This window comes from Lacerta agilis, chromosome 9 (assembly GCF_009819535.1).
Source record: "Lacerta agilis isolate rLacAgi1 chromosome 9, rLacAgi1.pri, whole genome shotgun sequence".
NCBI classification, from domain to species: domain Eukaryota; kingdom Metazoa; phylum Chordata; class Lepidosauria; order Squamata; family Lacertidae; genus Lacerta; species Lacerta agilis.
The window spans coordinates 57,238,001-57,262,249 of record NC_046320.1 but is presented as its reverse complement, the minus strand read 5'-3'; the positions used below and the strand labels follow the sequence as shown (position 1 = coordinate 57,262,249).

At 42.2% G+C, this 24,249-nt stretch overlaps 1 protein-coding gene across 4 annotated transcripts in view; it reads left to right on the top strand.

Moving 5' to 3' along the window:
- The window catches only part of GRID2 (glutamate ionotropic receptor delta type subunit 2), a 657,599-nt gene that overhangs the window by 364,452 nt on the left and 268,898 nt on the right, over positions 1-24,249 (top strand). For all 4 annotated transcript variants that reach the window (XM_033160571.1, XM_033160569.1, XM_033160568.1 and 1 more), the window contains exons 5-7: positions 5,556-5,729; positions 12,557-12,718; positions 21,642-21,761. In XM_033160571.1, coding sequence (XP_033016462.1) covers positions 5,556-5,729; positions 12,557-12,718; positions 21,642-21,761 — 456 coding nt within the window. The remainder of the gene's footprint in view (positions 1-5,555; positions 5,730-12,556; positions 12,719-21,641; positions 21,762-24,249) is intronic.

Below are 24,249 nucleotides of genomic sequence, written 5' to 3'. Positions count from 1 at the left end.
AAGAATTGTGCTAAATAATGAAGTCTAATCTTAGGCTTTTGAAAAGTCTCCCCTAGGCAGGCTCTTCTACAGTAGAATCTGAAATACTGATGCCAATGGATTCCCAATAATGCTACCAAGGCAAACATAACTTGGTGTATAACAGTCAAGCCCAGAAGCAGAGTTCAACACGCTCCGAAGCTCTGAATTGTCATAATGGGCACATAGCTTAGATGAGGTTAGCCTAAGGTTGCAAAACTCAATCACTGTGTGTGTTTTCCAGATTGGAGGGACCTGAATGTACCTATAGGGCTGGGGGAGGTAGGTTGTTGCTATGTTCTGTATATTGTGGATTTATACTGTAAATCTCCCTGTGATATTCAAATGAATGGTGGTATAGGTAAAGGTAAAGAAACCCCTGACTGTTAGGTCCAGTCATGGATGACTCTGGGGTTGCGGTGCTCATCTCTCTTTATTGGCCAAGGGAGCCGGTGTACAGCTTCCGGGTCATATGGCCACCATGATTAAGCCACTTCTGGTGAACCAGAGCAGCACATGGAAACACCGTTTACCTTCCCGCTGGAGCGGTACCTATTTATCTACTTGCACTTTGACGTGCTTTCGAACTGCTAGGTTGGCAGGAGCAGGGACCGAGCAACGGGAGCTCACCCCGTCACAGGGATTCGAACCGCCGACCTTCTTTATATACAAATGGTGGTATATAAATTTAATAAATAATAAGGAGCATGATCTCTTTGAATCTCTTTGATCTCTGACACATAGACACACTCATTCTAATCATCTATCTTCTAGAGCTGAGTATTAACAATGAATAAGATTCTTGTTGGGCAGGGCTGTGGGAAGCCTTTTTTTAAGAAGGAAGGGGGGACAAAGTGTGGGAGAGGAGGCAACACACAGGTCTTACAAACAGGAACAGCTCACAGCACTGGTTTCTTGAACAGCTTACGTGCAGGCCACCAGGTCCAATTTTTTTATGTTGTCAGTAATGCCTCCATCTGCCAGTATTTTTTTCCATATGTCATCTAGCCTCTAATGGTCAAAGCATCAAAAATCTCCTGCAGTTGGCAGACCAGGGGTAGGCATGGATTCAAAAGATCAAGCAACCAAACCACTTTATATGTTCCCAAATAAGAGGGAAATTTTAAAGCAGGGAACCCAGAAAAGATGGCCTTCTCCCTGTCAGTCTGCCCAGATTAACTTCGGGTCCTTTGTGCAAAAGGGCTGTAGCTCAGGGGTAGAGCATCTGCTTTGCATGCAAAATGTCCCAGGTTCAACCCCAGGCATCTCCAGGTAGGTCTGGGAGAGACCCCTGTCTGAAACCCTGGAAGTCACTGTCACTGAGTGTAGACCATTCTGAGCTAGACGGACCAATGGTCTGACTCAGTAGAAGGTGGCTCCCTTTGTTCTTTCCTCTGTCTCCTTCCCGTTTCCACCCACCCACCTTGGGATTCCTGCCTAAAATTTGTTTTCAAACATCACCTATTCAGTTTTATCTCTGCAAGGTGCAGAGGCCTGGAGTATAAGACTTGTGGAGTTCCAATGAAACTTCACAGAGCACAGTAGAGACTCTTTGGTGACTTGTCAGTTCTCGTTAGAAACTCTGAAGCAGCAATTTTAATGAGAGCTTTTAAACCACAAAAAAGCATTTGATACCACACATTGCCCACTCTTGTTCTATATACTATGAACTTCAGCGGTTTTGTTTGCTTACTTTGAGATGTGAGAATACGTGGAAAATCTTTACTTGACCTGCTATTTTAAGTAATGCAGTGTATCAGTGTTCAGAACTGCAGAATACTGGAAAATATGATGCAGCAGTGATTTTTTTTTTATTAAAAATGTTTCTTTTGTATTAAACTCTTTGTGTATGCAATTGCTCTGTTTTTTTTAGCAAGCAATCTTTCATTTTCTAATCCAGATCAATAGAACAGAGAATAGTCTCCCCCCCCCTGCTTACTGGATCTCAAAATGTGTTTTTATTATTAATAGCATTTTAAGTTTTAGACAAGCTCTTGAGTAACAGAAATATGGAGAAATGATTTAGTTCCACCTCTTTAGTGTTCCCTTTCTCCAAAGATTAGTTGCACCAAGACAGTTTGATGGTACTGGTGAGTAGACCTCCAGGACTGGGAAAGATTAATCGTTGAGCACAGGGATTTGGAATCATTTTCACCTGAAGGCTACATTACCCAAGTGAAAAGCTGTCAGGGGTCAAATATCAGCATTGGGGCCAGATCTGCATACAAATGTATCTTAATTCTAAGGCTGGAGGAGAAATTCACATCTAAAGGTATACTTACTAACTCACTTTCCACAACAAAACCCAAACTGAAACACAAACCACTCTTCCAAACTTGCATTTCTCTGAAATTTGCAATGCAGTTGTCCAGCCAAGTAATGTGTAGAATAATGCATATACAGGAGTAAACCCCACTGGTTTCACATGTACAGTAATGGGATGTGAGCCATGAGTTGTCAACCATGAGAACAGAATGCTGGGCTGATTAAACCTTTGATTTAATCCATCAGGACTCTTCTTATATTCTTAAGATGTTTTCTCAATCCTGATTGTCAATCATCTCCAGCTTCTTACATCTCTCTGGATCAAAGCTCAGATGTGATCCCACCCAATCACAGTCACTCAGTGAGCAGAATAAGGTCACAGAAGCAATCATATTTGATTAAACAATGACATAACTGAGAGCAAGCAACTCAGTAGAACCTTTTCATAAGTAGTGGTCCCCAAATGACAAAAAGGTGACCTTTTTACAGAACGGAAGAAAACGTTTGGGGAAATTGTTAGTATTCTTAGTGGAGCTCTTGTCTTAGTGGAGTTGTGTATGTAGAAAGCAACCTAATAGATTTATTGGCTTATTTTCTTGTATATAGTAACAATAGTTTCTTCACTTCTCATGAATCCTCAAAGAAAACTATGGACAAATCAGAAAAAGGTTGCTTTAAAAATTAATTAAAGGTGTAAATAAAACAAAAACCATTCAACATAATTTATATTCTACAACGGCACAGCTGTGAACCTGTTCTGTTGCTGGGCTTATAATGCCTCACTACAGTGGCAATGCATATATTGCCAATACCACCTTAAGCCTTCTTTCCACTGAATTTTAGTCTCAAGATAGTTTGTAAAATGTATGATGTGTCTTAGGGCCAGCAACTGCCAGAAAGCAAAGGAAGAAAATAAAAAAAAACCGTGAATTCTAATTAAAATGCACAAAAGTGCTGAATACTGAAGAAACAATGCTCTGTGCTTTTGGGGAGAGACATGATAAATGTTTGCACAGCTAAAAGTCAGAAATTCATAGAAAATAGAACTTGGCAATGGAGCATAGTCATGTGAATATGAAGTTTTGCAGAATGACAGCTTCTCAGTTACTGCAAAGGCAAGCATCCTAGTTCAGTCATATTGTACTGCATACCATGGGGCTTTTGTGCATGCTGGATAGCTGTCCCAGACACGACCATTCCTGGACTGGGAAAGCTTGGCCACAGTGCTTCTTGCATTTGAACTTCTGGATTGGAATTACTGCAGTGTGCTGTATGTGGGGATCCCTTGTTTTTCAAGTATATGATACTTGCACTTGACCCAGAAGCTGCTGTTAGTGCAGAATGCTGTACCATGATTGCTGACAGGTGTGAGACTTCATCAGCATGTAACACTTCTGCTCAGAGACCGGTACTGGTTGCCTATTTCCTACCAGGCCAAGTTCAAGGTGGTACTGTTATTATAGAAATCCCTTAATGGTGTGGGATCAGTTGGTTTGTAGGATCACTTTACTCCATATATGCCCACTCGATTGCTTTGATCTGTGGAACTGTGGGAGGGGTGGAAAGGAAGGAATACAATGCAAAGAAGAAGGAGAGTGGATCCACTGTGCTTATCTGCATGCACAAGGTATTGAACATGTGCAAACTAGGGTGATGCAGATGACGCAGGAAGGCTGTTATCCACCTCTGATCTCAGCACTCTTGGGGATATTTGATTCTGCACTCATAGCGAAATGGTTATCTGCTTCTTAACACAGGTGCCAAAGGCTACCTGTCATTTATCCCTGCACCTTCACACACAGAGCTACTGAGGTGCATACTTCTTAGTGTGTGAGCATTTCTGGATTATCCTGAGATGTGTAACAAAACAACACAATAATGATTGATTTGCAGTGAGCTTAACCAACTTCCCTTGAGTTAAATAAAAAATAAAAAAGCCTTGTAAACCAATGGTGTTATTTAGGTTCTTTAAAACTTCTAACTCTAATTGTATTGCAAGTTTTTTAAAGAATTGTTTGCATTTTGCACCAGATAGCAACTTTTCTTCTCTCTTGTAGCTAGTGAAATAATACAGACTACATGATAAGATGGCTTCGTAAGCTGAGAGAAGCCATTATCTATGGTACATTAAGGATTAATCGACCAGAAATGCAGGATATTACACTGGACACAGCTGATGCCAGGTGTTATTTTGTTTGCAGAAAAATCTATATTTCATAAAGAACATAAATAACAGATGGCTTCAAAAATCTATGACAGGCTATGAAGAAGAATATAATAGGTTTAGTGTAGTCAAGAAGATTGATGTTTAAAATTCATGGCTCTCAGCATTTTATTTGTTGAACCATTAAAGAAATAAAATAGAAATAGCAATGCACCTGACCTAGTTGTTCTGGAAATTTTAGGCGTAGTCATATGTATAACATACAGCATCACTTAACTTTATGTAGCTTTTCAGAATGTACCATGAACTCGATGTTTGCATAAATTAATGCCAGGGCAATTGTATGAAGAACTAATAAATAATGAACAAGTGCTACAACAATAATAACAACAATATTAATTATTACTAGTACTTTTTTCCCTTAAAAATGTTTGGGGTACTCTCATTTTGACTCAAGAAAATCACCATTTTATAGTTCAAATCGGAGAAAATAAATACAGTAAATGGACAAAAGTACAAAGATTCACAAAATGTTTAGAGGTATGCGTACCCCCAGAAAAAAGCACTGATTATTACAATCCTTATTTTCAGTGTGGTATAATGATTAGAGTTTCGTACTTGGGAGACCAGGCTTCACATCCCCACTCAACCATGAAGCTCACTTGGTTCCTTAAGACTAGTCACTATCTCTCAACCCAGCCTACTTCACACAGTTTTTTGTGATGGTAAAATGGGGGGAGAGAGAACCATGCATGCCACCTTGAGTTACTTGGAGAATAAGGTAATATTTGTATGTAAGAAATAAATAAAATAATAAAATAAAAATTTTGGAATTATATAGATGTTGGAAAAGACCCTGATGTTGGGAAAGATTGAGGGCACAAGGAGAAGGGGGCAACAGAGGACGAGATGGTTGGACAGTGTTCTCGAAGCTACCAACATGAGTTTGACCAAACTGTGTGAGGCAGTGGAAGGCAGGAGTGCCTGGCATGCTCTGGTCCATGGGGTCTCAAAGAGTCAGACATGACTAAACGACTAAACAACAAAATACTTTATAAAGTTGTGATGCCTTACATTTTGGATGTATTTTCTGTGCCCTATCTTGCAGGAGATCAATGATGCAGATGTGCAGGAGCTGGTGAGGAAGTCCATTGGGAGGTTAACAATTATTCGTCAGAGCTTTCCTGTGCCACATAACATCAGCCAGCGTTGCTTTCGTGGGAACCACCGAATATCTTCATCACTGTGTGATCCTAAAGACCCTTTCTCCCAAAATATGGAGGTACTCTCAAATCTTATAAGTTTGGTGCCCAGAAAGCTCTTTTGACCATCCCTTAAAAAAAAAAAAAGTGTTGGCTTTCCCTTTGCTGGTGGTGTTGGTGTGAAGGCTGCCTGTTTTGATGGAAAGGATACTCCTTGTGTTTGTCTACATATGATTGATTGAGGGTTTGTGCATTTTTTAGAAGAAGCTCTGAGCATCAACAATATTTCTTCTGTGAGTTTGGTATTATTTCTCAGATTTCCAAATGTTGAATTGTGACATTTTAGGCATGTATTCATTTAGGCTTGTATAGGACACACACACACACACAGAGAGAGAGAGAGAGAGAGAGAGAGAGAGAGAGAGAGAGCACTTGTGGTCCATGATACAAATAGACCTACACATTCTGTTTCTGAAGGTCACCACTTTTTAAAGGAACTGCTTATCTCTTCATTGATTACAAAGATCTTACCTCAAGCCAGACTTTTTAAGCATAGTTCTAATGTCGGGCTTTTCCATTTCAATTTGCTCACCATCTCTGCTTGCAGATGGGGGAATGGACTATAGCTGTCATTGAATGAATGAATGAATGAATGAATGAATGAATATATATGTATGTATGTATATATGCAGGTGAAACTCGAAAAATTAGAATATCGTGGAAAGGTTCCTTTCTTTCAGTAATTCCACTTAAAAGGCGAAACTAATATATGAGATAGACTTGTGACATGCAAAGCGAGATATGTCAAGCCTTTATTTGTTATAATTGTGATGATTATGGCGTACAGCTGATGAGAACCCCAAATTCACAATCTCAACTTGGGGGTTTTCATCAGCTGTGCGCCATAATCATCACAATTATAACAAGCTTGGCATATCTCGCTTTGCATGTCATGAGTCTATCTCATATATTAAACTCCAGTAGCTAATGAAAACAATTGCTTACATAAATGGACTTTTCCACGATATTCTAATTTTTCGAGTTTCACCTGTACTTGATCATGACCATAGGCAATCACAGAGGGGTTTTTAAAAAATAAATCTAATCGTAATGATCAAGTGTGAATTAACTGATTCTCCCCTCCACACACAGTCACTTATGACATTGTTTTAAAAAAATGGTCTTTTTTAGTTGTTCCTCTGCTCTTAATGCTGCTTATATTTTTTTGCAACTGTTTTAATGCTCTGTTCTCGTTATCAGACCATAAGTTATTTTGAAGAATTGCTTTTAAAAACCAGAACATAAATATCTAAAATAAATAATAAAATGATTTAAGCAGTAAAATAAAATGGAATGCTGTTCAGTCAGGTGATCTTCAAGTTATGACACCTATTGTTGCTATATATTAGGGTAGGGAGCAAGATATAGCTTTACAGGCCAACTTTGACAGGAGTCTTGGGCCACTACCTGTCAATCACTTGCCTTATTTTTTTGGATTTCAGACACACATATATGACAGCCTTGTATGTTAGGTCACCTCTACAACATGGTAACCTCTAAAAGTTATAGACTACAACTCCCTTCAACCTGTTATTGACCATGCTGGCTGTGACTGATGGGAATTGTAGCCCACAACTTCTAGAGAGTGTTATATGACTACCCTTGCATTAGGTACATCATTTCACCCAGAACCAGAAAACAAATAGGATAAAAATCATTAAAGATGGAAAGTTCTGCCAATAGGTCCAAACTAAGTCTGTCCCTGGGAACTGAATATAACCAACAATACAGTATGTAATGGATAAGAACTTGTGACTGAAGGCCACAAATTCACAGCATATTCCTGACAAGCATTTTAGCATATTTCCCATGCATGTTTTTCTCCAGTTTCATTGCTTGAAATCAAAGGGATTGGAAGAGCCTCCTGAAGAGCAGAGGATATTAAATCAGTTAAATGTCTCAAAAATTTGGTTAGATTTCTTTTATGACTATGCCATGAAGAAAAATATGTATTAGGAAACTAATCCATGTCTGCCTGCATGTTAATCTCTTTAATCCTGTTTTTTATTATCCTCTTTGCCAGATCTGCAGGGCTAGCTTTCATTTCATCAGTGTTCAGTTCATATTTGACACAACCCCATCACATTTCTTTGCCCAACTGCTCTACATCCCTGTTGACATTTGTTACAGAGAATATTTCTTTGGTGGCTTTTGATTGGTCATTTGCTGCACTTTCATTCAATAGGAGACAGGAGCTCCATGTAATCAAGGTTTGAGAATGTTGGCACCAGCATATGTAGCTGTAAGAACACAGCATGGAGTGTGTAGTTGTGTCCTCTAATTTAATGGGTTACACCATGCCCCTTTTATCCCTATACAAGAATTGCAGGAGGGGGGAAATCTTCCTATCGTTTTTTCTTTAAAATGCTGGAATATCCAAGCTTCTTCCTCTGAATCATGCAAAGCTTATCACAGCATTTATTTTGAAAGCTTTGAAGCTCGCCATTTCCAAACGGCCTCTTCAGGGTAGGCATCTGTGCAAAACTGAGTACAGTGGTACCTCCGGTTACAAACTTAATTCATTCCGGAGGTTCGTTCTTAACCCGAAACCGTTCTTAACCTGAGGCATGCTTTTGCTAATGGGGCCTCCTGCTGCCGCCATGCCACTGGTGCGCAACTTCTGCTCGCATTCCAGGGCAAAGTTCGCTACCAGGAGCATCTACTTCCGGGTTAGCGGAGCTCGTTCGTAAGGAGGACGGTACGTAACCCGAGGTTCCACTGTACATAAATGTTCAATTCTTAATCTGTGATCTATCTATCTATTGCTAACCTTTTATGAAGTCTGGACCTTCTGGCTAGCCTTGATTTCAACTTTAAAAATTTTTAGGGAGAGGTGTTCTTCTCAGACTCGCAATTCCATACCAAGCCACATCATTGGCATATCACACCACACACAGCAAACAATCAGCAATTAAAGGTGAAACATACTAGAAGCCTTGTAAATCTCACTTGAGACTCTTAATTCTCTTTTCAAATGAGCTAACCATTGATTCCCATTCTATAATTCAAATCCCCTGCCTTTTGAGGTAAGGTACTCTGACAAGATAGCAAGTGTTTCTGATAAATGTTCTTCCCGTGTTCCTCTAGATCAGCCTTCCCCAACCTGCTGCCCTCCAGATGCTGTTGGACTATAACTCCTGTCAATCGCTTAAATGTTTTGCCACAATCAAGTGGTATTTACATTTTGTTGAATAAATACAACAAATAAATCCCAGACACTGTGTGCAATGATCAGCAATGATGGGAGTTGCAGAGCAACATCTGGGGGAGCACCAGTATGGAGAAGACTGCCGTGAACAGATACTTTCAGACCAGACATGGGAAGGTGTAAACATTTGAACAAAACAATTTTACTCTGATCGTCCAGTCAGTTTTAAGAACCAGCAAGGCCATAAGGTAGACTGTCCTTATCGCTTTCCTGCTGCACACTAACCAGACAGACCCTGGGGTGAGGCATGCACCTCTAATGTGGGTTATAGCAGCAATGGAAGTCTCTCCACCAGAGGAGGATTTAGGGCAGTGCAAGTGGTGTGGTTACACTGCTCAGGGGGGCATCTTCTGGCTTTGGGAAGGAGATATAAGTGCTCTGGTGGGAGTCCTAGAGCCCTCCTTCCTCCTTCCCAAAGCTGGGCAAGTGCTTACCAGGCCTTGCAAAAGAGATTGGGGGAATCCAGGACACTGCCAGAGTCTTGCACCTCCTTCCCAAAGCACGTCTTAAAATGGTGCAATGAGGGCTGGGAGGAGAGCATCAAATGGCCTCACACAGGGCAGCATATTACCAATGTCTGCCCCTACCTCCACTTCTCATGTGCCAGAAGAACATTGTATACCCAAGCTATCAATTTGCAGGTCCTGATTGGGATATAGAGTCAGTTAAATTGGGATATAGAGTTCATTTTAATTTCTGCTGTCCTTTGGGAATTCTTGCATGTTTGAGTCTGATAATTTTAAAAACACCATGGTAAAGCATTTGATTTCGAGAAACCAAGTGGTCATAACTACATGGACTATACCGGTAAATGTGCACTATTATTTAGGCTGCTTGGAACTGGCTCTCCATATTCCTAGTGTGCTACCTTATTGCCTGCCACCAGTCATTTGAATCCATCAGATGTCAAGGAAATAAGTAGCTATCCTATTTTTAAGAGACATCTGAAGGCAGCCATGTTTAAGGAAGTTTTTTAATATTTAATGCTGTATTGTTTTAACACTCGATTGGGAGCCGCCCACAGTGGCTGGGGAAACTCAGCCAGATGGGTGGGGTACAAATAAATTATTATTATTATTATTTGTTGCTCTCTGTGCCATTCCCCCCTCTCCTCCAGATTATGCTTCATGAGCACCCTAAGATTGGCCATCTACATGCTTCTACTTCCTCCTGAAGTTTCCCAAAAGTCAAATATTAAAAACTTTATAGTTTTGGTTCTTAGCAAGGCCATTATTGGTCACGCCAACATTCCCCTCCTGCCCTCATTCCCCCTCAGCAGAACACTGCGGCTTCTGAGAAATGTGCATTAAATCAGTGCCTTCATTTGAATTATATAGGCATTAAGAAACCTGTTTTGATTAGGTGTGAGAGCAATAAATATATGAAGCAATCTTCCAATAATCACCATATAGCATGTTCTGGGGTGACCATGATTAACAGAGCGTTCTTCTGAGGTCACAGGAAAAGAGTTTGGAGATGCAGAAATTAACTTGGATATGAATTATTGGTGACTGAAAATGCCATAAGTACTCATCTGAACTATTGGTAAAGGCTTAAAATATCTGTTTAATGTCTGCTGATCACTGTTCTCTAGAGTCCTATTAACAGTTGATAGATGCACTGCAAAATTGCTCCTAAATTAACAAGTATATACATCAATACAAACTGTGATGGTGTTTCAGTATTCCTCTTATACAAAGTTAAGACACTGCATTTAAAAGGAAAAAGGGGGGGAAAGTCAATTTGTTTGGACATGATGGTGATGGAAGCTGATGTCATTTATATGCCAAGTGCAGTCTTGTTGCCTTTATGTGTCAATTAGAGCCTTATTGTCTTTGCTTCCTGGAAGTTTTAAATGGTTTTTTTCAAGCCCTGATTTAAGGGATTTATTGCCAAGCCTTCCAAAGACAGATGCCAAAGCTAATTCATAACAAAGCAGGTATTTCAATTGCTCAGGCCATATTTATGTCCTTCCCAGGTGAAAGGAGCATATGTTAAAAGAGGAAAAATTTCAAATAAATTAAATTGTCAGCTTTAAAATTAAGTCATTGCATTAACCAAAAGATTGTTAACTTTTCCATCTTTAAATAATAGTATTACAAAGTGGCCATTAAAGTGAGGGTAAAGATAGACAATTGTCAACTGAGAGGCAGCTGCCTATCTCCTAAAAGTTTAGTTTATGGACTTGATCTTACTTGTGTGAATCCCTATCACAAAGAGCCAGTCCTCAGGCTGTACCATGGCAGATGAACTGGTAGAATTCATGGATTATTTTATTTACTAGTTTTTTTTGTTTTAACTTATTATATTTATAGCCCACCTTTCTTCAAAGGAGCTTAACACAATAGATAATTCTCCCCTTCCATTTTATCCTCATTGCAACCCTGTGAGGTATTTTAGGCTGACAAATAATGACTGTCCCAAAGTCAGCCAATGAGCTTCAGGGTTGAGTAGGGATTTGAACCCTGGGCTCTCTGGTCCAAGTCCAACACTCTTAATCTATGTAAGAAGAGATTTGTTAGATCTAATCTGAGTCAGTGTGCTGTGAAACCCATTGCTGTGTAGTAACACAGCAATGGGTTTCACAGCACACTGACTCAGATTAGATCTAACAAATCTCTTCTTACATAGATATGACTTAGACACCATCTGCACTATATATTTAATGTAGCATCACACCACTTTAAACAGTCATGACTTCCCCCAAAGAATCCTGGAGGCGCTAGTCGGTTAAGGGAGACCCCTATTCCCCTCACAGAGCTACTGTTTGCAGAATGGTTTAATGATCAATCCCTCTTCCCATGGAACTCTGGGAATTGTGTTTTTGTGAGGGGAACAGCATTATCCTAACAACTCTCAGCATCCTTAACCAACTACAGTACCCAGGAATAAGGTAATATGAAATAAAGAGTGGTGTTGTGCCAAAATTTTCTCCCACATTTTTTCCCCTGACCACCCTCCAGCAATTAATGAGAAAAGAAATTGCATTTGGAAATTATCATAGGAGAGAGAATATTTTGGTGAGATTCACATGGGTGAATCTGGCTTTTGCTGTGCTTACCTCACTTTTGTGGAGGCCCAAGAGCACTTGTGTCTGTTCTTTCATTTGTTCTCTGCAGCCTTCCCAGGTGCCCACCCTTTAATTAAAGCCCAGGGGAAGACTCTTCCAATGAGACTTTTCCAGATTAGGAAGTACAGGCAATGGAGGAGACTGCAGAATGCTGGAAAAATGTTTACTGTAAGGAAAAACACACCACTCTTAACCACCTAATAACAGTAAGCTCAAAATTCAACCCCCTCAGAAATTCTAAAGTACCATGGGTATGAAGAAGAAGAACTGAGACCTTTTTCACAAGGGAAGAACACTTAAGAGAAATCAGGAGACAGATTCTGGCACAGCACTACACTAGAGGGTTTCCAACAGTGGATTGGAACATGTTTATGCTGAAAAATGCAAGCTGAATTAACTCATATGCAGCCTCCTAGATTCAGCCAATTTCTAAGCTGTGAGGCTGCGTTTAAGCTACTGACTGCCTGAGTGGTGACAGCTGGCACAAGCCACAGATGAATTCTGCCTGCATGTGTGTGCTAGCTGCTCACAATTCATTTGTTAATAATAATAATAAATCTCTTTGACAGATTACCAACCTCTACATATATGATACTGTGCTTTTGCTGGCGAACGCTTTCCATAAGAAGCTGGAGGACCGAAAATGGCACAGCATGGCTAGCTTGACGTGCATTAGGAAGAACTCAAAACCATGGCAAGGAGGGAGATCCATGTTGGATACCATCAAGAAGGTACTTCAGATCCTGCCCTTCTTTGCCTTAAAAAAATGTTTTTCTTATTTGTTGCTATCACATTTTTGTAAACTGTGTCTTCTTCCCCCTCCAACAGCTTTGTTCATACAGACATGGAAAGCTTAATTCATAACTCTTGACACATCTGCTTCTGGGCTTCTAGTGGGTTCATGTTGTTCCATAAATTGTTGATTTCTTTTTTAAAAAAACACATTCTGTTTGTTGCTCTTCCCTACATTTTGCAGCGCTCTGCAATCTGGTTCTGGAATATGGGTGTTTCACATCAAGGATCTGTCCTTCAAATTGCATCTAAAGCAAGACATCTTCCAAGCCCTCCTTCCCCCTCAAGAGCTTTGATTCTTTTGTGGAGTCCCAAGACCATGATTTTCACTAAGCGCTTACAGAGATTATGTGGAAACTTGATTTCCATCAAGTGCTGGCCCTCCTTGTGAATGGGTTTTTCAAGACCTATGTCCTGGGGGAAGTATTTGCCTATGGGGTGTTTATTACTACATGAATAATAGAAGCAGTTGGTTGTCCACGTCAGCCATATGGTTGTGGACTTGTCAGGCCTGCAAAGATTTTAAGCACAAAAATGCTCGTGTTATTTTTTTGAGAGGTAGGAACCAATAAGTCATTATGACATGCAAGAGAACAATGTTTTATTCCAGGTTAATCAATTCGACTTTTACTAATCCCACCTCCACTAATAAACAAGCACTGAAATGGTGGGCACATCTCTTGCCTTTTTTCTAGACAGATACCCATCCTAATCAGAACCACATAATAATTTTGCATACAACTGTATACAGGAGCTGCTTCAGATACTTAGAAATGTGTTTTGAACTCTTTCTACTTTTATGGTGAAGAAATTTTCTCCTGTCACATCCATACCATACCTTTTAAAGCACATGGTTTCCCCCAAAGAATTCTGGGACTTTTAGTTCACCCCCTCACAGACCTATAATTCTTAGTAAATTACAGTTCCCAAGAGCTATGTGCTTTAGGTGTGCCTTAAGGATGCTGGTGGTGCTGTGGTCTAAACCACAGAGCCTAGGGCTTGCCGATCAGAAAGTCGGCAGTTCGAATCCCCGCGATGGGGTGAGCTTCCGTTGCTCGGTCCCAGCTCCTGCCCAGTTCAAAAGCATGTCAAAGTACAAGTAGATAAATAGGTACCGCTCTGGCAGGAAGGTAAACGGCATTTCTGTGCACTGTTGTGGTTCACCAGAAGTGGCTTAGTCATGCTGGCCACATGACCCAGAAAAACTGTCTGCGGACAAATGCCAGCTCCCTTGGCCTGTAAAGTGAGATGAGCTCTGCAACCCCAGAGTCATCCGCGACTGGACCTAATGGTCAGGGGTACCTTTACCTAAGGATGCTGGAGCAGTGGTCGCCATTGTGGTGCCCTCCACATGTTGCTGAATTACAACTCCTGTCATCCCTGACCACTGGCCATGTTGGCAGGAGCTGACCAGGTTTTGTCCAGCAACAACTGGAGGGCACCACCCTGGCTATCCTTGGCATGGGGCACCCTTAAATCGACACCAAGTCTGTGCTCTTTGGTAACACTAGGCAGGGGGACAATCTGAGAGAGCTTGTCTAAGAAAGGAATGAGTTGAGAGGGAAAGTCTCAGCAGGACTCTTTTCAAGCAGGGTGTCAGAGTGGGAGGAGCCAGCAGGACTGGGACTGTCCTGCTGCTTGGTAGCAAGGACAACCTCTGACTCCTCTCTGTCTGAGTCTGCGCTCACACTGTGACTCTCAGCCTCTAACCCTGTCCTGGAAGGCCCTCCTTCTTCTGACCCCCCCCTTGATCTCTCAGACTTCCTGCTTCTAGCACCTCCCAGCTCGTCCCTTCCCCAGGTTGCTCGTCAGTGTCCCACCACCACGATCCAGGGTCTAAGACGTCATCTCCTGTGTCCTCCCTGGGGTAACTTGGGCAAGGGGCACCCACCACCCTTCCTCATCCAGCCAATCCCTGACACCTGTGTGGATACATCTAAAAGCCCAGAGGAGGTAGCTATTGTCTACATTCTGTCTGTTTTAAATGCTTCCTTCCTTCCTTCCTTCCTTCCTTCCTTCCTTCCTTCCTTCCTTCCTTTCTGTCAATGCAACAAAACCCCACTTGCACGCATGATAATTTTGCACTCCAGAGTTTATGAAATCCTTTGCCCTGTCAGCCTGGCTAACATTTCCAGTTTGTCTCTTGCTATGTTCTGCCATTTTAAAAGAGGATAATTAATAAAACAAACAAACAAACAAACTCCTCCTTTCACCTTGCAGCAGTCACTCAGATTAATGATTAATTTGTGTGAGGCAATTCTCCCTTGCAACGCAAAAAGAAATAGGTAGCCAGATACGATGTGAAAGCAGCACCAAATAAGGGCCAGACAAAATGAAAAAACAAAAACAAAACATCTTTTTGTGTTTGAAGGATTAGTAGAATCTCTTCTGAACAATTCAGAAGGTATGGAGATTTCAGAACTTACAGATTTACAGTGTTTTCATTTCCCTTCAGACAGATTTAAAATGTGTGGGTTTTTTTAAGGGCAGTATCTAGAAACCAGCCACAGATTCACAATATTATAATATGGGCCTACAAGTGTGGGCTGCAGTATATACCTCATTAAACTACAGAGATATTATTTGCCATTCACTCTTCTCAGACTTGCACTTGATTGTTCTCACAGTATGAAACTGTCTTTTTCTATGGTCTACGCTGACAATTAAAAAAGTACATATAATTATACATACCATGAGAAGTCAACAATGAATATAGTTATTTCATACTCCTTTCCGTTGATCATATTACGATTTGAGTGTTCAGACCCAGAGACCTCTCCCCTAAATAAAGACACATTTGACTCAATTTTAGTTTTGGTTTTTAGGAGAATTTAGGCCACAACTTTATTGATTACAGAAAAGTGAGTCATTGCACAGGCTCTGGTTCGACTAGCTCCCTGCACCCTTGCAGGGAGCGCTGACCCAGAGCTCTATCATAGGTCAGCCAAGGGTGAACACCTGAGGCAGGTGAAAAGCCTGGGAACAGACTCTGTTCACTCCCCAGATGCTCCCCTGGACTCAGGCATGGGCAGAACCCCCTTTTGGGGGTTGACCAAACCAAGTTGAGTCCCTGGGTTCCTTTAACGGAATACCCTTCACATAGGGATGGCGAGACCGTTCTCCCATCCCTATCACATGAACCAGTGCCTATCTGCAACCTTACAAGTTGTGACAAATTGCTAAGCGGCAGGAGAAACCCAAATGGCTACAGCCAAGTGGGGAAAATTCCTGCCGTGCCCCATCCCAACGAAAGATGACACACAACAGCATAACAAGGTCAAACACAAAATGCCCTAAAATTAGGGAGAGGTGGGCGGGTGTTCCGATGCACGAGCCGAAAGAGGAAGCTCTGGGACACATGCATATAGGTCCCATTTAGATTGCACTCCATTGGCCAGATTCAACCCAGCAACGAGGGACCTACCAATCGGGTGTTGTGGCTATCCAGTAGACCCACCCACAACCAGGAGGTCAGTCTCCAGGTCTCACCACAACACGTGCCCTCTTTTAGGGAGGACACAATTTGTGGGCTGATTCTCATTGGGTAGTAGCACCCAGCCAGGTAGATCCTACCTGTCCTCAGTTGGCACATTTTGAAGTGCCATTACAGCTACGAAGGGTCAATTATTTTGTCTATAATTATGTTTTATCTTTGTTTAATATTACATTTATATCCCACCTTTCCTTCAAGAGACTCAAAGGGGTGTACATTTTTCTCCCCGTCTCTGTTTTACCATCACAACAATTCATGTGACGTCAGTCAAGCTTGAGACACTGAGTGGCCCAAGGTCACCAAGTGAGCTTCCTGACGGAGTGGGGAGTTGAAGCCTGTTTCTCCCTCCAACCACCTTGCCACGCTGACTGTCTTTTAACAAACCTGAGGTTTCTATTTGGATTGTCTGTCCCAAACACCAAAATGCCTTAGGATATCTATGATGGTAGCCCCTACGCAAGTGCATTTGGAACAGCAGGCTCTTGATGCATTTTTTTTGTGGATTTCAATACGAAAGGACCTGCTCTGTGTCTCTTAGTGTAATCTGCACATAGCTTTCTTTTGGACTTCACACTTCTCTGAATTTTGCAATTCAGACAAAAACTATTAGAATGTATTTAAAATATGCATATTTTTGGATAAAACGTTTTTGAAGTGTGTCTTTTGAGAGAAGTACATTTAAAAATGCATTCAAATATATGCATACGAACACACACACACACACACACACACACTTAAATGCAGGTTTTCATGCAGATTATTTAAAATTAAAAATGCAGATTAATGTGAAGAAGGGACAGAATGCATGTGAGTGACATGGACCAGAAACGGACTGATCTATCTCTACTTTTAACCAGAACATTTTAATTACCACCTTCTTCCCCATGCCCCAGGATGCCGATTCTTTATAAAGAGAATCTCTTATTCCTCTCCTAAGACAAATTTCCCCGCTTGCATTTCCACAGGAAAAAGTGCTCAGGTGACGAACAGTTTTGAAGTTCTGCTACTGCTTTGGAAGGCTAACTAGGTCTCGCCATGTGAATATTAAAAGCACAGGTGCTTTCCCCACCCATAGTATCTGGCAAGGCTCGCCCATTCTTTGGCTCCTCCAGACCATCTGTCTATTGAAGGATTTCAGACTTCTTTTAAACCATTGTATTTGCTACTCCCAGAGAAGCAAAGTAATAGCCCCACACTTTTATACTTCTCTTTTTCTCTGCCCAGAACGCAGGTTACACCAAGCAGAATTCAATTAGGAAGAGAAATAAATTGATTTTTTTTTCATAAGGGCAGCATAATCCAAATAAGTCCCCCAACTGACAATATTAGATATGAAATTTGCAGAATATTATATATTGTTCTAATGTGTGTGTGAATGACTTCAAAGAGCTGGGGTGGGGTGGGGGAGAGAGAGAGATCTACCTGGGGGGGGGGGATTTTGCTTCTGAAATAAGCTGCAGCAAAATTGTGCTTGATAGATAAAAGTGGCTCTTAAGGTTAGATCTCCAAGTGTATAAAACTCCAGGTGGTAGCAGTAACGATTCACACATGTTCTTGGCTAGATTCTGGGCTGAGCTTTGGTTGTGGCTCCTTAGTGGGAATAATCAATTTCTAATTTCTTTTCTGGTTTCAAACTATTACCTCTGGGCTTTTGGTTTTTAATGCTTCTCCTTCAATTTTTAGCTTGTGGAAACCCACAGAGACTGAACCGCATAAACAATAGCAATTGGGCTTTCTAGAGGTTCAGACATAGCTCTTGTTAATGGTGCTGTGGCTAATTTTCCCTCGGCATTTGACAGATAAAGAGTTTACAGTTTAGACATGACCTTTTTGCCTCTTTGTAAAGCACAGCACATAATGTGTGACTCCAGCTGCTAAATCTTTGTTGTGGTTCTCTGTGTGTGTCCCCCCTCCCCTCTCCATCTTCCAGAGCATCAATCGGGCTACTCAAAATGTGGCTCTTTGCTTGCAAATAGAGAGGTCATCCATTTACAATATTAATATAATATTGCTGCTTGGTTAAAGGAAGCTACAATTTTCCAAGCAGTTAACTTGTATTAGAGAGTAAGGTGTGATCCAGAATCATTAAAATAGATGGAAGATTGCCACCAACTTGCAGTGTGCTGTGTGGACCACATTGCCACATTATCCCTTCTAATTAGCTGATTATGATTCAGTAATTGCAGCTCTACAATTTGATTCATGCAATATAAGGAATCATTGATTTTGATGATCACATTTGGGGTTCTTGGTTTCAATGGGTTTTGTAATCTGTAAGCTTTGGTTTCTTCATACAGTCAGAGGTACTGAAGCTCGCTGTTTCTAATACTGCCAAACTCAGTTCTGGGTTATGGTTGCCACCCATCCCTATAATAATGTGATCATCCTTTTTTTGAAGAAAAGTGCACCATGTCCTGTTTGGACTTTCAATGGGATGCTTCCCCCCGCCCACGTATTCATGTGTATATACTTTCCTTCTCCCTTGCATGTGAGAAATTATTGGAAACGTTTTCTATCGCTGCAAGCTATTACAAATTCCCATTGTGTAGCTCTGTTCTCCCATGAATGAAGTTGCTTGTGGAAATGGCCAATGCAAATTACATCGTCTTTAAACTCGATGTGAGTCCCATGGACTGCAAGAAGATCAAACCTATCCATTCTTAAAGAAATCAGCCCTGAGTGCTCACTGGAGGGGCAGATCCTGAAGTTGAGGCTCCAGTACTTTGGCCACCTCATGAGAAGAGAAGACTCCCTAGAAAAGACCCTGATGTTGGGAAAGATGGAGGGCACAAGGAGAAGGGGACGGCAGAGGATGAGATGGTTGGACAGTGTTCTCGAAGCTACTAACATGAGTTTGGCCAAACTGCGGGAGGCAGTGAAGGATAGGCGTGCCTGGCGTGCTCTGGTCCATGGGGTCACAAAGAGTCGGACACGAGTGAACGACTGAACAACAACAACAACAAATGTTGGTCACTGTAGTGGTGTTCAGTTGTTGCTCATGAGTAACCAGCCAGACTCCGAGGTTTCTAAAACTAAGTTCCTTTATTGTGCAGATATGTACAGTGCAGCAACAAAAAGTGTGTCTAGATCATCCTTCGCAAGAGTCCGGGAATGGCCCCTTCCAGTTCCTTGCCCAGGATAAAAGCCGCAGGATGCGGAACCCCCGCCTACCCCCTCTGCGTCTATCCCCACTGCGCAAGTGGGGAGATGGAAGAGGTGCCTCCCCTCCAGCCTCTGCTTGGTGCGCGGGCTCTCCTTCCCTGTCAGAGCCCTGACTCCTACTTCCCAGTACCATCTCTCCCTCCCCACTAGAGGGATCACTGCCTTCCCCACTGGAGGAAGACGAATTGCTCGGCAGTTGAGGCGGGGGCTCGCGATACTGAAAAAGCCCTGGCAACTCCTTGCCTTTCAGCGAGGGCAGCCCCCTGACAGTCACAATAACCATTTGAGCCCAAAATAAACACGTGCGCATCCAAATATTGTCAGGAACCATAATAAATGCTACAGCATTCTTTTTATATATAAAATTGGAATCCATCAAGATATTTCTTCCTTTTTGGGAGGGGGGGGACACAACACTTTCCATTACTCAAACCTCTGACAATTTCCCCATTAGTCAGTAAAGACACTTCAAGAATATGCGAACAGGCCGGTAATATGAAATAATGGCAGTGCTAGAAAAAAATATCAATTTCCATTTGTAATCTATGTAAATTATTAAAGTAAGGCTGATAGCAACAATACAAGCTAAAGAAAAATGATGCTGCAGTATTGCATTGGGCTGCGTTGCGTGTCTCTCCTGCCCCCCCCGCCTTCCCAGTCACATTTGTTTAGGTTACTGACAAAAAGCAAGTTTTCATGTGCCCTGTGGAAAGGGGAACCGCAGAGGCTGTATTCCTACTGCCTCATGCATCATCCATGCCTCTGACGGCTACATTCTGATTTCAGACTCCTTATTGTCAGTGATGGAGAGTGATGATTTATGAAGCAGAAAAGCCAAGACTTGATTTTTCTGCTAGCCGATTAGGCTTTGGCTAAGAAAAAAAAATGTGTTTTGGGTTGTAGATGCGGCAAATTTGATATGGAAGACACCGATAGAGAATAAATACACAATGCTGTCATTTTGTTTTTTGCAGTTTCTATCTTGAGCATGTCTACTTTTCTAAGAGATGGTGAGAGGTATAGGGCAGGTTAGGGAGAAAATGAGCCGAGGAAGGCCAAAATTCTAACCTTGCATTTATGTTCAGTGTCTTATTGAAGTCTGTACTGTGTGATGCTTTCTATACTGCACTGAAGACGTTTAAAGATGTGGCAGATCTGATTCAAAAGCATGTATTACAAACCTCTGGAAATTATCTCTCTTCAAAACGCAGAAGTGACTGCAAGTTTAGATCCACTGGCATGTCTAAGCTCCCTACATGCGGAAAGCTAGTGCATCAGGGAGAAGGGCTCTAGCCTAGTCTTGTCTGTGATGTACTAGTTTTCTATGTGTGTGGGGAAGCATTCGAGCATGTGATCCCCCCCACCAGCATTCTCAAAGTCAGTTAAAGCTTCAACAGTTGGCTCTGCCATGTTTGATATAACAGAATGAGTCCTGGGAGGTCTGCATGGACAGGTTTAAGCCTAAGGTTCGGAGTGGAATGGGTTCGACTGAATTCAGGTTTCAAAGTGGTCTTGCCTGAGCCACACTGATCAGGCCCAGGTGCAGATTGAAATGCAAGTCTACCTTGGGATCCACAGTTTCCAAGATTCCACGAAGATGTGGTTTGATGGCACTGCCTTTCTTTTACTTTCTAGTTTTTAATGAAGACAGGTCCAGCTGCCTGGAGCAATGGCTAATTTGAAGGCATTGTTTCGAAGTGACCAAGCTACTGTTTGCATTGAAAAGAAAGATCTACCAGAAAATGTCACTCCCTAATTCTGCCAAATCTGGCTTTCCATTTAGAAACATTTGCATTGCCCAGAATAAAGATTGTGAGGCTGTGCCCCAAACCATGCTTCCCTGGGAATAAATCCCACTGAATTCAATAGGAATGACTTCTGAGTAGATATGGTTAGGATTTGCAAAGTGCTTTGCTTTCCTCTAGCAACCTTGTCCTTTGTAAAACCTGGCATAATCTGAGCTGCTACTTTTAATAGTAGGTTTTCATTTTGCTAAATATGACTAATAATATCTTACTCCAATTCTGAGCTTTAAAAAATTCATACACACATACATAAAGGGAGGAGCAACAATATTGTGAACTGGGTGGCTAAATTTTGCCATTTTAAACTTTTTCATATTTGCAATTACTGCAAACCTATATTTTGCAGAAATTAATACATGGCTATGTCTGAATTTTATGCTCATCCTTTTTTTGTGCACCCAGGGAGGAGTGAACGGCTTAACAGGAGAACTGGAATTTGCAGAAAATGGTGGGAATCCTAATGTCCTTTTTGAAATCTTGGGTACCAACTATGGAGAAGAACTTAGCAGAGGCATCCGCAAGGTGAGAATAGATTTCCTAATTCTTACTTGTCTGTGTGGTTTCTTTTCGTGTTGAAAAAGTTTAATAATCCTTAAAGAATAATGCGTAACCTACTATTAATTCAATTTAGCACTAAGGATATTGATCTGTCAACACTTCTGCTTTCCAGAAAGAATGATTCCCACCCTGTACAGTTCTAGAGGGTTCAAGCAGATTTGTTGAGGGCACCGGGGCAGGGGGAGGAAAAGAGAGGGAGAAGTCCGACTGCATTAGTGGGACTCATTGCACTGACTTCTGCTAGTGCAAAAACTTTGTTGAATTCAGCCCCCCCCCCCTGCCATGTAAGTGATAGTGCTGTTTTATTGTACGAGTGGAGATATAGATGTATCTTACATTCTGATTTTAAAATAGCATTTTGGAGTTGTTTGACTAAAGCTGGGGTGCGGAACCTGTGGCTCTTTAGATACAATTCTCGTCATGCCTAACCATTGGCCATGCTGTCTGGGACAGATGGGTTGTAATCCCAGAATATCGGGGGGGGGGCTACAAAAGGGTCTGATTTGATGTTAGGCACTTAGCTTCACTGAAAGCAAAATGTTGTGGTGAATTCAAAGGTGCCCACTTAAGCAAAACATCTGAGGGATTTCAAGGGAATCAAAAAGGGTGTCAGTAAGCTTTCCAAAATGTCTCAGGGTATCTCCACACATTCCTAGGTCAGGTTCACATGCATGAAGGTTGCTGTTCTATAACAGCATTTTTCAGCCCAGTCCGTTCTGCATTGAAATACATGCGGCAATATCTTGGTGGTTTGCTAGTGAGGAGATGCTTATATTTTTAGAAGTTGGCAATCACAGAAAATCCTCCCAAAATTATGTATTCTAGTATGACAGCCTCCCATTTTATTATGAATAAATGATATCGTTTCTAGAAATGACTCTATTAGAATGAACGTTAGAGCAGGGGCGTTCTTAGCCCCTTGGCTGCCCGGGGTGAGAAGCCAAGGGGCACCCCTGGGGGCGGGGCACCGCGGTGCGTGCGTGCGTCATGACGCACGTGCCGCCCTGCCCCCAGGGGTGCTGGGCGGCGGCTTCGGGAGACTCCTGAAGCCGACACCCGGCGGCAGCACCCCTTCGTGCCACGGCTGCTCATGCCTGCGTGAGCGGGCTGCAAAGACTCCCAAATCCGCCGCCCGGGCTCCCTTGGCGGAGCGCAAGTCGGGGCAGGGAGAGGGATGGGCCAGCAAGGAGGGGTGTCCCTCCTCGCTGGCCCGCCCCTCTCCATGCCCCGGCTCCGCAAGCCAGCCAGCAGCGCAGCTCGGCATAGAGGCAAGGGGCGGACCAGTGAGGAGGGGGTGGCACCCCACCTCGCTGGCCTGCCCCTTGCCTCCATGCCGAGCTCCGCCGCTGGAAGGGGGGGGACTATTTTCGGCGCTGCCGGTGCGGAGCCACAGGGGCGGCCAGCGAGAGGGGTGACACCCCTCCTCACTGGCCGCCCCTGCGGCTCCACCCTGGCAGTGCCGAAAATAGCCAAAAAAATATATTAAGCCCAGGGGGCAGGGCCGCCCCCCGATGTGTCATCCCCAGCAGGGGTGCTGCCCGGGGCCCCCCGCCCCCTCCACCCCCCTTGCTACGCCCCTGCGTTAGAGGAATGATTTCACAGGAGCCTGAAATTTAAGCTTACCCCTGCCCAAACACACACATTGCTTCAATCCTGAAAGGAACAACTTAGCTTTACATTTATTCCAAGTTTTTCTATTATACTACAAAGGACAAACAGAATGTACCTTAAGGTTAGTTAAGATTGTATGAAAGATTGTAGAGGGAAAACTCCTGTTGAGATGATATTAGTGTTTTCATCTTTAGCAGCTATTTTTCCAGAGTGATCTGAGGTAGTGCAGAATGTCTAGACACACATTATCTCCTAGGTCAAAGAAAGACTGATTACATGTTCTTTCTTGGAGCCACCCCTATCCAGCAAGCCAAAGCTAGTACGTAATAGCCAAGCTGAAAAATTATTATTAAAAGCAGTGGGATTTCTTTGTATGATGTGCAACAGTATCGTTTCTCATTCAAGTGTGGTCACACTACATGTTTTATTTTTGGAATACATAGAAATGGGAATATGGCCTGGGGTGATGGCAAAGTCAATAGAACTCTGCTGTACATCATTAATCTATTTTCATGCCATGGCAGGGGGAAAATAGGGGAAAAAAACAAGGGGGAAAGTGCCAAAAGAGAAATATCCCTGCAGCCTTGAAATACTACTTCTTGTTGTTTCTCTGTGGGTCCAACTGCTGACTTTTAAAATTAATTTTGGTCACATCATATTTTGTGGCATCTTTTTGTTTTTAGCCCTTTTAAAAACGAAAACAAAATGTAGATAAAGCTCTGGCTCAAAGGTCTCTGTGCACTGCCTTCTCTTAACAAACAAATCTGGAAAAGTCAGGTTGCTATAGTTGTTTGTTGTATTTTAAATGTCACCAATTGAAAATAAGAGGACACTTTGGCAT